Source organism: Natrix helvetica, assembly GCF_964273705.1.
Source record: "Natrix helvetica genome assembly, chromosome: 5".
Classification (NCBI taxonomy): domain Eukaryota; kingdom Metazoa; phylum Chordata; class Lepidosauria; order Squamata; family Natricidae; genus Natrix; species Natrix helvetica.
Genome location: NC_138551.1, coordinates 52,567,251 through 52,583,549, shown reverse-complemented (window position 1 = coordinate 52,583,549; position 16,299 = coordinate 52,567,251). Strand labels below are relative to the sequence as shown.

Here is a 16,299-nt window from a genome sequence, read left to right as displayed (position 1 = left end):
ATTTCATATGCTTGTCAGGAGGACAAAATTGCAACATATTAAGTTCAGCTCTTTCAATATGTGCGCCCTGAAGGCATTTTCAGTTAAACACATGCTTTACACATGACCAAACAGGCCCAAGTTTAAAGAAAGGGATTTTCCTCTGCCACATTTAGACCAGGACTTAAGAGTTACAACTCAGTTTCACAATAAAAGAAGAAACTAAAGCAAACACCACAAATCAAAGTTAATAGCACCGCAGCATTTGGTATTTTCATCAAATTATCTGCCTGGGACGAGGATCACTGTTGACACTGCAAATAAAACCATTGCAAAAACTAAAGTGAGTAGAGAAACCTCATTTGGTGATCTACTTTAGAATCATATTGGAAAATAATATGGAAATACAAGACAATAAAATAAAAGCTTAACACCCATTCCCTTTCAGCCGGCTGCACTCATTTCCAAAAACAGTTTTCCTTGATTATCTCTGTTTTGTTCAATTGGTTTGCTCAGTTTCTAAATTAACAAATTTTGTATGCAAGGGACTAATTATTAAGAACTGTTTCCCTTCACTTTCCATTCTGGGTCTTAAATCTGTTTATTAGACTTATGCACTGATTCAGATCCAAAGGCAAAATAATGTTTTGGGGAAAACATATCTACAATTCTTCAGAGTAGTTAGCCATGCCATGTCATCTCAGGGGGAAAAAAAACATTTGGAACATAAACTATTGAATGTGGGTCTACAGAATTAGTTGTAATTAAGGTGGATCAACTCAAACCTTTAAAATTATGATCGTGAAGTTATTTTGTCACAATTACATTGTGCTTACTTACTACGAAAATGTATTATGTGTGAAGCAGTGGTGGGATTCAAAAATTTTTACTACCGGTTATATGGGCGTGGCTTGGTGGGTGTGACGTGGTGTGGCTTGGTGGGTGTGGTTTGGTGTGTATGGCAGGGGAAGGATACTGTAAAATCTCCATTCCCACCCCACTCCGGGGGACGGTTACTGCAAAATTCCCATTTCCTCCCGATCAGCTGGATTCGGGAGGCAGAAAATAGATGGGGGCAGGGCTAGTCAGAGGTGGTATTTACCGGTTCTCCAAACTACTTAAAATTTCTGCTACCGGTTCTCCAGAACTGGTCAGAACCTGCTGAATGCCACCTCTGGTGTGAACTTAATAGTTGCTGCACATTCAGAACACTGTTTTATCTGATGCTCTATTTGAATGTCTCTTTTCTCCCATTTATTTTTTAAAATAGACCTGAATTAGTCTAAACATTTTTTTAAACCTGAGGTATATTGATAATCATAATTTCCAAATCTGAATATGCTGTTCATCCAAATGTTCCAGGGCCAAACTCTTATTCAATGAATAATGTTAATTCTTTGAACGAGGGTTATGCCTGGTTGTAGGTGGTGGCATTGGCCACAGATCTATTATTTCACTGCACAAGCCAGTGTGATAATTTTCGCCTTTTGTTAACTATTATTAGCATGAGACTACGCCTTAGTTTAGTTTGATATTGTGTAACTGTAATGCAATGCCTAATTAGATATAGTTGGATCCTCTGTTTTCATTGGAGCAATTATCACCGGCACCAATGATAAATTAATTTTAATGTGGCATACACTATTGTGACCACCTACCATAGCCAATTATTTTTACAATATAGTTGAACTACTGATTTTAGTTTAAAGATAAGGAACAAAATAGTGAGTGAAAACAAAACACTAATAGGGATAAAAAGCTGCTTAAAATATTAAAATGTTTTAGTTAATACTGGTAGTCAGAAAAAAATCTCTAAATTTTTAAAATGAAATATTCATCAATTCCAATTTTGAAAAGAAAGAACAAAAAGGTTAATATTATATATGACAATCCAAAATAAGCTCTATTTTATTCATTTGGGTTTACTTTCAGAGAAAAAAAATATCCAACGAATTGGGACAATATATTATTATGGCACAAAGCAACTGTTTTTACCCCTATTTTAAGAGCAAATTTAAATAAGCTAAGATCGCCTTGGAGCCACATGACTTCTTTGCCAACAGATAATCATGTTTCCATTCATTTCAGAATTGGATGTTTTATCAGATTATAACCTCTGTAGCTATAAAAGGAATTTATCTATGATTCTGCTTCTTATTAAAATCAGCTTCCATGTTTATAACTATTGTTAATCAAACAGATAAGAGTGTTGCCAAGGAGACTATTTTGCCCCACATTGTGTTGCTAAAGCAACATGATTAAATTAGGTACTGTGCTTTTAACCTTCACATGATGCATTTGTGCTGGTTGGAAAATTAAACCGTCACAGTAGTAAAGTCTATTGGATTTCTACATTTAATGCAATGGTGTAGAGTAGTCAGCTACTTAAAAATAGTACTAGCCTTCTGCTCCTCTCTTTACCTGTCCAGATCAGTCTTTCCCAGCTCTAGGTGTGACAAATTATTAATTATAAGTTTCATACTGCCCATACATCATAGCCTCCTCATGCTATGCAATCCAATAAAGAAATTCAATTCTCAATATTAAATATATAATCCAAATAGTTTTTGAGAAAAACTACGATATAAGATACATGAAAAAATACCATCTGCCTTCCCTATTACAATCTTAAACTGGATGGGGGTGGGCATGGCAAGCGTGTGACGCATCCGGTCCGCGGACTGTGAGTTTGAAACCCCTGAGTAGAGTTAATGGAACAACAATCATTAAAAAGTATATTTTTCCTTTACAGAAAAGTTATTTACATATGAAAAAAGTTTATATACATTTTTTATAAATATCCTGTTCATTTCAATAACACTTGCAGACAAGGCCACTTTGAATTCTCGCTGTTTTCATCTAGCAAATGATGGGGAGTAGAAGTAATAATGTATGTAATCTACAATTTTCAACTGTACCCTTCAACTTCTCATGGGAAATAAGATTAAAGAAACAATCATCCCACAAATATCAATGACATCACCCCACCCCCCACCCCCGAAAACATCTTAGGAAAGCTTATCAGTTGCATTCTATTTGATCTTCAGTCCATTTATAACTTCATTTCTTCATCTGCAGCAGATTTGTATAAACTAAACTTGGACATTAAGCAACTGTGCATATTACAATATTTTGTTCTTCAGATACTCAAGATCATAGATAGCTGTGAAAATCTTTGAAACACTAAAATAAATGCACAAGTCTTGTTTTTAAATATGTTTCTCAGGAGAATGGTTTGATTCATAAGCATGAATTCAACTTCTTGGTTGTGATTGCAAGCCACATCAATCTTATATGTTCTCTCTTTTCCAACCTATTTTTTCATGTAAGATGAGGAAATCTAAAATTTATTATTCGTGGATTGGGAAAATATTGAAATACAAGAAATTATAATGTGTTCAAATTTTAAAAAATAGATCAAATTAAAATTTCAAGTCAGATGGTTCAACAACTATCATATGAACAAATATACTATATCCAGGTTTAGTGGGAATTGTGGTCTGTTCCTAATTATATGAAACTATTACACTGCCTCACCTTGTTCATGAAGGAGGAATTTTGATCAGCAATCTCTTATGCATTTCAGATAGATTCTTTAAAAAGGACAACACTGTAGCATAGCATATCACCAAAATCTATGTGTATTCAAACAAACAAGAATTTTGGTCAACATTTTCTACTTCAGAGTTGTCCTTTATAAAAGGATAATAAAAATGCATAGATGCACAAAATAATACTAAATTTTTTTCCCCTTCCTCATCACAAAGCGCTCTGTCTGGTTACATCTTAACAATATTCAGTCTGTTTGGGTAACTGTACAATATTTCAACACTTACCAATATTTTGTTTAGGATTATCAGTAAGCAGATATCCTTGTTGTTTTTTTAAATGAAAGCCTGAGTCCAACTCCCAAGAAACAGCAATGAATTCAGAAGTCAATAGACTCAAGATGTACAAAGTACAAATAGATGTCATCTTGACTATATTTTAATAGCTACAGGTAGTCCTTGGCTTATAACCACAACTGAGCCCAAAATCTCCATTGCTAAGCAAGGCCGTTGTTAAATGATTTTTGCCCCATTTTACAACTCTTTTTGCCATAGTTGCTAAGAAAACCACGGCAGTTGTCAAATGAATCAAGCGGTCATTAAGCAAATCTGAATTCTTCCATTGCTGGGAAAGTCACAAAAGGTGATCACATAACCCCAGGTCAGTGCAGCTGTCAAACATACATGCCAGTTGCCAAATGCCCAAATTTTGATCACATGGGGATGTTACAACAGTTGTAAGTGTGAAAAATGATTATGTCACTTTTTTCAGCAACCTGTAACTTCAAACAATCATTAAATGAATGGATATAAATCAAGGATTACCTATGTATGATCCCATTCACAAAATATCTGTATATATTATTCATACATCAGGAAATAGTAGCAATGAATAAGCTGTTTTCTTATTGAAATACAATGCACAGACATTAAGTAATAATACAATGGAGATCTTAACAATAAGCAAATAATTCAAGACCAAACTATTATATAACTAATCTAATACTTTGATGCAACCATTTGCTTTTATATTACACTTAACTTTGGATTGCAAATCAAATAAACGTATGTCTTTAATATTGATATCCTATACTTCAATTAAAAGCAGAATTTTAATTGTTCTCTTTTTATTTTCAGTACTCTAGGCTTTCTAAATAATAGAATGCTCATAACTTTAAACATATTACATAAATAGTACTATTGAAACAACACAATGTATCAAGTTTTATATAGTATTACAATAAAAGAGGAAATATTACAATAATAAAATACACTAACCAACCAGAAAGCATTATAACATCCAGAAATACACAGATCATAAATACATATCACATTTACCATAAAAATATTTGAGAACAGCCTTCAAAGCACAAAACTAAAGAGTTCTCTGTATTTTAAAGGAAAACTCTAACAACAGATCTAACAATTTCCTGACCCTCACACAACAGTTTCTTCTGCTCCCCAATTTCTTCATTCTCCTGTCCTTTACTTTCTTAGCCATCACCAATATTAATTCAATCCCAGACATACAGGTTTCCTTTCCCAAACACAATGGCAGCAAAATGACAAAATGTGCAACATGACATCAAGAAGCAAGCTCCACAATTTTGTAGTTGGTCACAATGTTGCATGCTAGTGTATAAGGAACAGAATCTGCAAAAAATCTCCTGTTTCCTTCACCTTTTGCAGATGTCTACAAATACTTTGAAGTGAAAATAAAAGTTACCTTAGAATCAGTTTTGGCTATTATTTTTAATAAAGCTACAATCAGGACTACTACTTCTATTTGACAAATATGCAAACAAAGCAGTACACAAAATCTCTACTAAATGTAGATCTCTGTAGTCCTGTGTTTCTCAAAATTTGCTCACGAAATATATTGGAAATAGCAGCACCCCCAAATTGATCATCTGGCTGAGAATTCTGCAAATAATGCCGCTGGAAGGCATCCAGTAAGGAAAGGCACTAACAGGTTATAAATGCCTGGGGCATATAATAAACTGCTAAGATTCTTATCTCCATTCTTGGGAAAAAGAATTCTCTCTAACCTTTCAGTTTTGCCACTCAAATATTGATTTACAGATGCTGCCTTTCCTATGCTGGATTATCTTAATAACATCTTCAATCTCTTATTGAGTAACCTTTACCCTGATCACCCAGTACCAGCTATTGAGGTTTTAAGGAAGAAGGGAAGGGAAAAAGAGAAACTGAGGAATAAAATAATTAAAAGGGCAATAATTACAGCCCTGTGAAACAGAAGGCCTCACAGAACATACCAGCGACATATGAAACACACAAAAATGGAATGGGGTGTGAATTTCTGTGTGCCTTGTCAGACTAACCCAAAGTGAGGGTTTTTTCCCCCTTATGGAGAATATGATATTAACTGTACAAATCAGTGAAATAAATAGAAAACAAAGCTACAGCCTTGAAATAAAATACTGGAGGTGAAAATTAGCAAGGTGGCAGAAGGCAGGTGGATGCTAAATGAATGGAAATTATATCTCTCACATTCATACTCCCATAATTAGTAGCTGCTGTACTCCAACCATGGAAACATCCATAATGAAAAAACAGAGTAGCTCAACTATTATATGAAATGCAAGGCAACCTTACTCTTTCTGGTAAGTAACACCTCCTCTTCCCTGAGCAATCGGGGTAGTTTCCCTTGTGTTTGATTGAGGATGACTATCTCTGTCCTCCCATTGAGAATTCAGTGAACAGGAAAAAACATCCCTCCCCCATCTTCCTGGCTCCTGTTACTCTTCTTGGGTGTGCAGTCACACTAAAAAGCAATACTACTGCAATCATTTTACTACTTCCAAAAACATATGAAGCACAGTGCAGCATTAGGTAAGTGAATGTCCTTTCTTGCCTTGGTGGGGCTTGAAGAAATAGATGGAGCTCCATGTTGAAAAATTACTCTGCTTCTGATTGGCACCAATTTTTGGGAAAAGGGGAGAAAATGATCAACCTGTCCCAAAATTTTGTTTCCTGAAATTAAAAACTAATTTGCTTAATTTGCACTCTGGAAAAGTATAAAAACTGCAACAAAAATTCTGCAATTTTTATCTTCGATCTCATTGTGAAAGGGAACCTTAGATTTTTCCTTTGTTCTTGATTCTTGGCAAGAGACCTGGTAGAAGAATGGTTTTGTTTCACCATAAACAAAGAATGGAATCAAAGCTGTGCTCACAGTAATAGAATAATAATGGGACAAGAAACAATATTCGAAGCACATTGTTACAAGGTCAAATGGAAAGAGCAGCTGGGATCCCACTATCGGCAATTGTCCCACCTACAGTTGGAGGAAACCCATATGGGATAAATCTAGGTGGTGGTGGTACATGTTTTGCACAACTATTATATAGACCAGGTATGGAACAATGCAGTGCTGACTTTTAAGTATCTTTTTTTAAAAATAAAACACCTTATTAGAACCAGGAAAAAGGCAGAGCAGTTGCATAATACATTTGTCATATCTAACATAAAGCTTTGAACTTCTTTTTATCCTGGAATCATGTTTATTCAATGTTCCGAATTCTTAAATAAAAGCAAAGATTCTGAGCTGTGAGAAAGGAAAAAGAATGTTAGTTTGTTATATCATGACCATACATGGACATAAGGCCTGTTTCCACCACCATTTCAGGGGTCTGTGCACATGGGAAATACAGTACGGAGACCATAATTTTGCAATATATACATGTTCCAAACTAATCATATGCATACAATATCAAACGTCATATTCTGATTTTGGTATAACCCAATATCCCAAAGGCAAATTCATGTAAATAATCAGCTTTGCATAAAGTGGAAAAATAGTTATTCTTGTGATTCCCCAAACACTGAAATAATGGCCCACAATTTTAGAGTGATTCCAAGTGAGACATTAATTCTTTAATTAATCTGTCTCATTCATGGAATTTTAGGAAGGCTTGGGCATTGTTTTTGTTTAGGTTCATGTATACTTTATCATATTCTTTTTATCTTTTATATTATCAAAGAAAGAAGCACCGAGACCAGAGATGGGTTGCTAATTTTTTTACTACTGGTTTGGACACACTCCTGTGCGTGCTCCCATTCGCGTGTGACGTTTCTACACATGTGCAAAAGCATCCAGGTGGGTGGGTGGAGCCTCCTGCTGCTGCTGCTACTACCTGTTCGCCCAATCCAGGCCAAACCAGCAGCAACCTACCTCTGACCAAAGTAAACCAAGTCCAAGCAATTTATTATCAAACTTTCACATTTATTATATGCATTGTATAATTTTACACGCAACATGCAATTTTCCCCACAGGACAAAATTCATTTTTAATGTGACAAATATTCTAAATTATGAGACTTGTTTTCTTTCAATCATTTTCTTGAATTGTTCATTAACATTTACAAGATTTTCTGCTTTGCAATTTATTCTATGAGAAATTGTTCAGTAAAGTATGTGCCCTGAATAAAGTGTACATCCCTGAGATATCAGGGAGTGGACTTGGGTTTGGTACCTTCTGTTCTCTTTTTTTTATTTATTCTCACCCAATTTTTTTCACCCAATAAACACCTTGCTTTGCTATTAGAAAAGTTATGTGAATATTTAATGACGTTCTGCAAGCTACAGCATAAATCCTCAAAGGAGATTGAGTTAGCAAATTGGGAACAGACTGAAAAGGAAGTCCAAAAGTATATTCATGCCACTTCATGTGGACAAAAGAAAGTGAATCATTCATTATTGTTTTGCTTCAAAATGCTGAGATAAGGAAAACTACTTTGCATGTTGTCTAATAAAGTGCTGATATTCTTAGCCTTAGTGGATTTCATTGAAACTGAAAGTACCCGAGCTTCAAAAAATGGAGAGTGGTTAATTAAAAATATATAAAAGACAATTCTAACATCTAAAAATATTTGGTTAATTTTACAATTCTTACAAATTAACATTCCATTCAAAAGCATGGGTCCATCCAGGACATTGTATCTAGGAGATGTTTTTATACCTCCCTTCATGGAGGTATAATGGAGGCCTGGAAGAACCATTTCTAAGTGTCTGCTCAGGCCTTTTAGATAGATGTCCCCTTATAATCAATACTTCTCCTATCCCTTTTGATGATCTAGATGCCCAGCTTTTCAGTGGATTATCTAGAGATTAGTTGAAGTCATCATCTTACACTATATTGATTTTTCAAATAAATTAATTTTCAAATTTATCATCTTTATTTCAAATTAATTGGTTTTGATTTTATACCTTGGCTATCTCATTTTATTATTAGTCATTAATTTTGTACAAGTATTGGTTTCTTAATTTTTAACATGGATATTTTAATTGTATGTTGTTTATTGGTTATACATTTGTGTGTTGTTTAGTGTGTGTGTGTGTGTGTGTGTGTGTGTGTGTTTATATATAATTTTAATGGACATGCCATATTGGGAAAATGGAATACAAATAAACCCAAGTTGTTGCAGAAAACACCTCTGTAGATTTCAAATTTAGCCAATTTTACAAAAATAATTCATCTTCCCCAAATTTATTTTACAAGCTATTTCTTTCTAAAATAAAGAGAATAGAATGGAATGGAATGGAATAGAATAGGATAATAACTTTATTTTCAATTTGAATGTACACTAATCAGCATATATTAAATGAAATTTCATTGCATACAGTTCCAAAGGGTCACCACCTCCAATATACACTACATAAACATGACAAAATAAATAAATACATACATACATACATACATACATACATACATACATACATACGTGTATACACACATATAATATATGACACAGAGAAAGAGGGAAATATATATTTAAGAAATTGAAAAGCAACTTTGATTTTTATTTATAGGTCTATTTCTGTCCTTACTCCCCTAAAAGCTACATATTAAGAGTATTAGGTGGCATGCTGTATACACTCTATGTAGAGTTTTACATCCAGTTTTGGATTGGAGAAGAAGGTTTCAGGAATCTCCAAATGCAAAGGGCATTTCTGAATCCCTATAGAAAGCCAAGCTATCTTGGTGGCCTTTTTCAGTGCTGCATATTTTGTTCATTTGTAACTACTTGCCAAGTTGTAAAATGACTTGATTGTATACTATTATTACTTAATTCATTCTGAAATAATCACCTTTCTTTTAAATATGTGATGAATCACAATAAAATGCTACCATATTCAAGAGGATTGGGATAAGGTAAAGGCAATGGAAAAAAATAAAGACAGTCTTTCACAGAAGATATGTCTTTATTGTTCAAGAAACTGAATTTTAAAAATCCCACACTCAGTCCTATTGCTTTTACATGGCTTGCTTCTTAGCCCCCATGAGCTCTCTGAAGTCCCCCATCAAGGTCATGTTTATACTTGACCTGGTTATGGTACTTTTCAGAAGATTTGTATGTTTCTTGTAAGTTACAAATACAATGGGTATTTACAATAGGTGACATTCAAAAGCATAAAAATTCTACCTGTGTGTCAAGCTATTTGAACTACAGCAATTTGAAAAATCAGACTGACTTTAAAAATGTATATTCAAAAAGAATATCCAGTAATGGGTAAAATAGGGGGAGACACACAAAATATACACAAAATATACTGTATTCTATTCTATAAGGGAAAATATCATGCCAAACACAAAGAAATGCATATAACAATGTTGATATTAGGAGAAACATACATAAAAATGTGGATTTTTATACAGATTTATTATATGATGAATTCATTAATTGATTCAAATAGGCTAAAATGAATGTACTATAGAATCAGAAAAATAAAAAATGGACAGAAATTGAAACCGAGAGATTGATTCAAACTTAATCACCAAATGTCATTCATAATCTTGTCCTTTTTTAGGAGAATAACTATGTTATTCTATGGTAAACAAAAATCCAAAAGGTAACACTAAAAGCCTAAAAAGATGCTATCAAATTTCTTCTGAATCTGCTTATCACAAATTGATGAAGTTCTGCGTTTGGTAATTACTTTGTTTATGATAAATAGAAATACTGTTGGTTATCGTTCATTCTAATTCAAAAAGTCATTGATATTTAGATTATTCTGTATTGAAGGAAGCTGGAAGTTACTTTCTTTGTATAGCTTTTGTTCCTTTCTGTTTCCATTCCCCACTCTCCCTTTCTTACTCATTTCTTTTTATTTTTAATGGGGTTTTTTGCTTTTTTTTATTTTATACTTTTAAAAAAGTTTTGAGAAGAAAAAAATGATGACGTTCACCAAATTTACCCGAATGTATAAATGTGGGTATAGGTAGCCTTCTTTAAAACAATTTGGATAACTGAAAAAGTAAGATGCAGCTGGAAAAATGATATTGTATCTAGTTGTACAGTTGCAAGAACTATAACAACCTTTCCCAATCTGATCTCTTCCAGATGGGTTAGGTCCGTTAGCCGTATATGATCCAAAATGTCCCAACATATTTCGTAGACCACTGATTGGCATAGATGGACTTTAAGAAAGAGAGATAGCCTACAACTCTTCTCTACTATATATAATTTTTATGGACTCTGAATTTTAGTATTAGTACCACTATCTTTTTTGGAGAAGTCTGTTCACAAAGATGAGCAAGAAGTCCTTATTTTAAAGACAAACAGACATCATTAAAGTTATGAGGATTTCTGCATCCCTCCCAATCTGAAAAATTGTTAGGAAAATAGACTGAAATAAAATACATCTTCAGTTAAAATATATTTCCACAAGTGTAATAAAATAGTGTCACGTTTATAATTTTGTGCTGCTATGCCTCCGAAGCATTTTACAGGAATCTGTCAAATGCAATCAAACTTGTTTATTCTTCATGTAAACGTAGGACCTAAGGCAATCTTCTTTTTGGAAAAAAAAATTGGAAAAAACACATATTGTCCCTGGGAGTTACTTGGCAGGATTGTTTTTAAAAGGCAAGAGAAAGCTTAGTTAACACTTAGTTCTAGTGATTTCAATCCTCTAGCATTTAAACTATACAAGGACCATTTTGTTTATTTGCCAGAAGTAGTGACAGCCCAGCAACCAAACTCAGTTTAACTGAGGATCAGGAAGAAAGATGAAATGCACCCAAAAGCATGTCATATGAAAGCAATTCAAGTGAGGTTATTCCAAGCTGCATTTGTGTTCCAGAAGTATAAGCTAATAATATTTATGAGGATATGTGGAGTCAGCCTATGGATTCTATAATTTAAGTTTCTCCCAGAATAATTTCCAGTTGAGAAGCTTGTTCTAATGATAAATCTTTCTTGGCAGTTTACAACAGAATCCTAACTAATGCAGCACTGATACAGAATGATGGTTCTGGGAAAGATTCATCTGCCTGCCTCCTTTTTTACACATCTAATTTTAAACAGAGCAATTGCTTGCCCTCTCTGACTCAGTCCATGTTGGAATTGCCTTCTTCACCATCATTTGCATAACTAGACAAAAATACTCTTGAAACTACATAGGAGCTTCATTAAAATAACAATAGATGATTTGGTTTCAAACATTTTTCATTGTCAATCTGTACATTGTCCTATACCTAATCACCTCCTCTTACGTTGTAAACAAACGGAAGCAACCAAAGTGCAAGTATGAAAGATTGGAAAACACCGGATGCAGAAAGTTCATTTTCGTTTAACCGTCTTTTTAACAGCCAACCCTGGTGGTCTTATTTTAAAACTGAATGAGTGAATGTAATATGCATACAATATATACCTGCTATTCTAGATCCTTCAACAAAATAAATAAATAGATAAATAGATGGAAATACTTTCTAAAATAAGACAGTTCCCGTGATTGAGAAATAACTTAATTTTGTATAAATGACGTCCATTTAGTCGCCAACAATTTATGGAATAAGTATACTCGAGCTACATGTTTTGTGACCCAGCAGGATATTTTTGTGCAGTGCCTAGGACTCCAGTATACTAAAAGAGCTCAGGTGATTCATATGCTGGGTATTTAGATTTGCAAACAAATCTATTGGGAATTATGTCAATAGGGCCAGCTGAAGATTTTTAAACATAACAGCAACTAGAAAGGATTGTAATATTTAATCAAATCCGAATTACAACCATCAGGATATCATTGATGCACATAAAATCTGTTATTCCTAATGGATCCTCCCACTCAAAAAGCTGACATTTCTGGGGTTACCAAGACAACAGGAGCTGCAGCACACTCATTCAGAAGTATATCGCCTAGTTCCTTAAGACATGTTATTCCTCCTTCCTTTTTGATGCCATCCTAATGTGTTATTTACCCAATTCATAACTGAAGAAAGAACTGGAGAGGCATAAACCCATTTCCCTGCCAATGAGACTTATTTCCAAGGAAAAACATTGACTTCCAAGTACCCAGATACAAGATTGCATACAAGAGTTTTTTTTCTATTTCTGCAACAAGATTCCCTATCACAAGAGTAAAAAGAAAAGAGAGAGAGAAAGCAAAACAAAAAAAGATTCTTATTGGGGAAGGGTTTCGGGTGACTTTACCCATCCTGGGATGTATTACAGAATGGAGAGGAGGGTGGATGGGTTTAGAGGCTGATATTTAATTGGGTATAAGCTTTGATCGAGGACTCCTATAATATCCAAACTTTCAAGGGCTTCGGTCAGCATTTCATGCTACACACCAAGTTCTAGATCAGATGAAGTAATCTTACCTTTGAGATGTTGATGATGGACCCTGTGGAAGCGACTGGGGTTGCCTCTAGGCATTGCTGGGATACTGGAGAAACTGTTCCCCATGGCACCAAAGGCAGGTAAAGGGATGACAAGAACTGGAAGGCTCTAGATTTGTTGTGCTGGGTCAGAGGAAGGGGGTCATGTGGGGGAGCAAGCGCTGGTCTCTCCCCTCCCCTCTTCGGACCTTCCACCTCCTCTCTCTCGATACCCCTTCGGCTTAAGATCTCCTTTGTTTTTCCTTCCCCATCAATGGTGCGTTTCCTTGAGCTAAGTCCACATCGCCTTGGCTGTCATGGGGAAACCAACGGCAAGAAGCTGTCTCCCGGCTGGGCTCTAATAGCCTGGAAGGCTTCTGCGTCGCTCTGCTTTGTATCCCTCGGGGAATTCAGGTTGATTCGGATCCCACCAAATCCTCGCTTCCGAGTCCCGCTTTCCTTTCGGCGTCCCTTCTCGCCTCCTCTCCTTTCCCGCTGGCTCACTCCGTCTAGTTTACCTTGCCCAGGCAAAGCAAGAGGAGGGATGTCATCTGGCCCCGCCTTCGCTCAGCCATCAGCTGCTGCTGAAACTTGGCGTTTCCTCATCCTTCGATCAGCCCCCACCCGCCACCTTCCTCCTCCTCCTCCTCCCCCCTGGGCATTTCTTTATTGGGGGGGGTAGCTGTGGCGCCCCTTTCTAATCTGGTTGTTATGGCGATAGCTGTCTCCTCAGGCTCGGCATTTCAGGGACCGGACGGGTCACGTGGGCAACCAGATGTGCCACCTCTGGAGCGGGAGGCCGGCCGGTGAGGCGCGTGACCCCCCCCCCGCTCTCTCTTTCTTTCTTTCTTTCTTTCTTTTCTTTTCTTTTCTTTTCTTTTCTTTTCACGGCACCTCGTCCACAGGTACCTGGCCGTACATCCTTCACCGGGCGTGGTGCAGAGACACCGAATCTTTTTGGAGAGAAAACCGCCGGTGAAAGCTCCGCCTCGCCTCCCGCTCCAGAAGTGGACGCTGAGGAGAAAAGGGCGGGCGCGGGCGCACCTATTTAGCCAGATGAAAGGTCGACCCGAGGGGGAAAAATATGGGTAGCCGAGCGGGTGAATGCGGGCGCGGGCTGCCGCTACGGGAGGAATCGGAGGTGAGGGCCGGCGGGGCGAGTAATCTTACACGTGGAAACAGAAACGGTGCCCTAGGCGCGAGTCCCGAACCGGCAGGTGAACCGAGTGCCTAGCAATGTATGTTTTCGGTAGTACGATAGGGATGAGGGACAGGAGTGGTCCTGGGCACGTCCCGAAAATATTTCTCTGCTAACCCATTTGTTTCCCCTTTTCCTTAGAGTCGGTTGGGTTAAATCAGGAACTGAGATTCTGCGGCCCGCCAACGCGCTTGCTCGAAAACTTTATTGTCATTTTGAATCTACACTAATCAAGATACATTAAAATGAACTTTTGTTGTATACAGCTCTCAAAGGCTCGCCACCTCTAATATGCACTACATAAACATGAAATATACTATATAAACATGGGGAGGGCACACTACACACTTTTATTATTGCTTCTATGTGTCTCAACTTCACACTACCTTAGTACAATGTATGTTTGCAATTCATTGCATAGTGATGTACCTTCCCAGATTTTAAAAAAAGATATTTAGGTAGTTATTAGGCATTCTGAAAAAGCATATACTTCACCTTAATACATAAACATGAAATATACTATATAAACATAAACATGGTGGGGAGGGACTACACACTTTTATTATTGCTTCTATATGTCTCAACTTCACACTATCTTATTACAATGTATATTTGCAATTCACTACATAGTGATGTATCTTCCCAGATTTTTTTTCAAAAAATATTTAGATAGTTATTAGGCATTCTGAAAAGCATATACTTCACCTTAATACTTAAAATTAGCAGTCGAAAACACATGAAGACTACCCAATTATCCAAACGTCATACTTCTTCATATAAATAAGATTTTTGTAACTAGCTGAGAACAGGTGTATTTGCATTTCAGCTTGTTGTGAATATAAATAATTGCAGATGACTCAACCTTTCTTGTGCCAAAGGAAAGTCCTTAGGCCCTCTGGGAATTAGGCAATATCTGTTATATTATGAATATCAGGACAATTGCATGTGGTTTTAGCCATTTTTCTAACCTAGTTGCATAAGAATTAAAACTTCCATATTTGTCCCGTCAGCAGTCTATGCTCAGTATAACATTAACTGGGAAGAAGGATGTATATAAGTTTTTTTCTTTTCTCCAGTGTTTGTCCCTCTGTTGCATTCCATATAAAAGGTTCTTCCTTAACTTATCAATATCTTAACTGTCTGTATCAGGAAACCAAAAGAAAAAGTCAGCCAAAATGTTCAGCAGGCTGACCTATAGCGTTGGTTTTAAAAAGACGAATAAGAAGATTTAATAGACTCACTATACATAGTATGGGGAAAGTATATGGTAATCAGGCTTCACAACAATAAATCTTGGTTCTCAAGAAACTAAGTCCTGCATTCAATAACTAATCAACAGGAGAAACTTTAATGATGCAAAGTGGGTTAATGAAGTCTTTAAGTGCAGACAAGATTGTAAGTCATGCATATTAGATCTGCTAAAACACAAAACTGAAGACATAAGGCTTTTAAGCTTTGTCTTTCACCTATTTTTTCCCAGCCTTCAAAATATGCAATACCTGCCCAAAATGTACACTGGCCTGAGCACTGCTGATTCTCATATGAATATAGATATAGATATAATTTTATTGAAAGTTTTTTCATAGTTAAAAGATCAACAAGAAAAAGTACATAAAAGAAGAAATAGAAAAAGAAAAAGTGCTAGAACCAATACAGATAAAGAAAGAAAAAGAAAGAAATGCCACTTTTAGTGACTGCTGGTTCATACTCATGAACATCAGTCTTTAGATTATAAGAGGAAATGAAACAAGCAATTCAAATTAGAAATCACCAGCTTTTAATATACATGTGGTTTTATTTTTTGCAAAATTACAAATATGAAAGCAGCTGTAAGATAAATTGCACAACTGCTAAATTAATTATATATTTATCATTTACATGTCATTCTTTCTATTGCTTTTAGATAAAAGCACCAGAATCTGATTGAGCATAAGTTAATTATTTACAATAT

The 16,299-nt window shown here is 35.7% G+C and overlaps 1 protein-coding gene across 1 annotated transcript in view; it reads right to left on the bottom strand.

The window, feature by feature from the left end:
* Positions 1 to 13,246, bottom strand: part of NEURL1 (neuralized E3 ubiquitin protein ligase 1) — a 139,452-nt gene extending 126,206 nt beyond the window's left edge. The window contains exon 1 of the mRNA XM_081955652.1: positions 13,154 to 13,246. Within this exon, the coding sequence (XP_081811778.1) occupies positions 13,154 to 13,238 (85 nt within the window). The 5' untranslated portion in view covers positions 13,239 to 13,246. The remainder of the gene's footprint in view (positions 1 to 13,153) is intronic.
* Between the last annotated feature and the right edge of the window lie 3,053 nt (positions 13,247 to 16,299).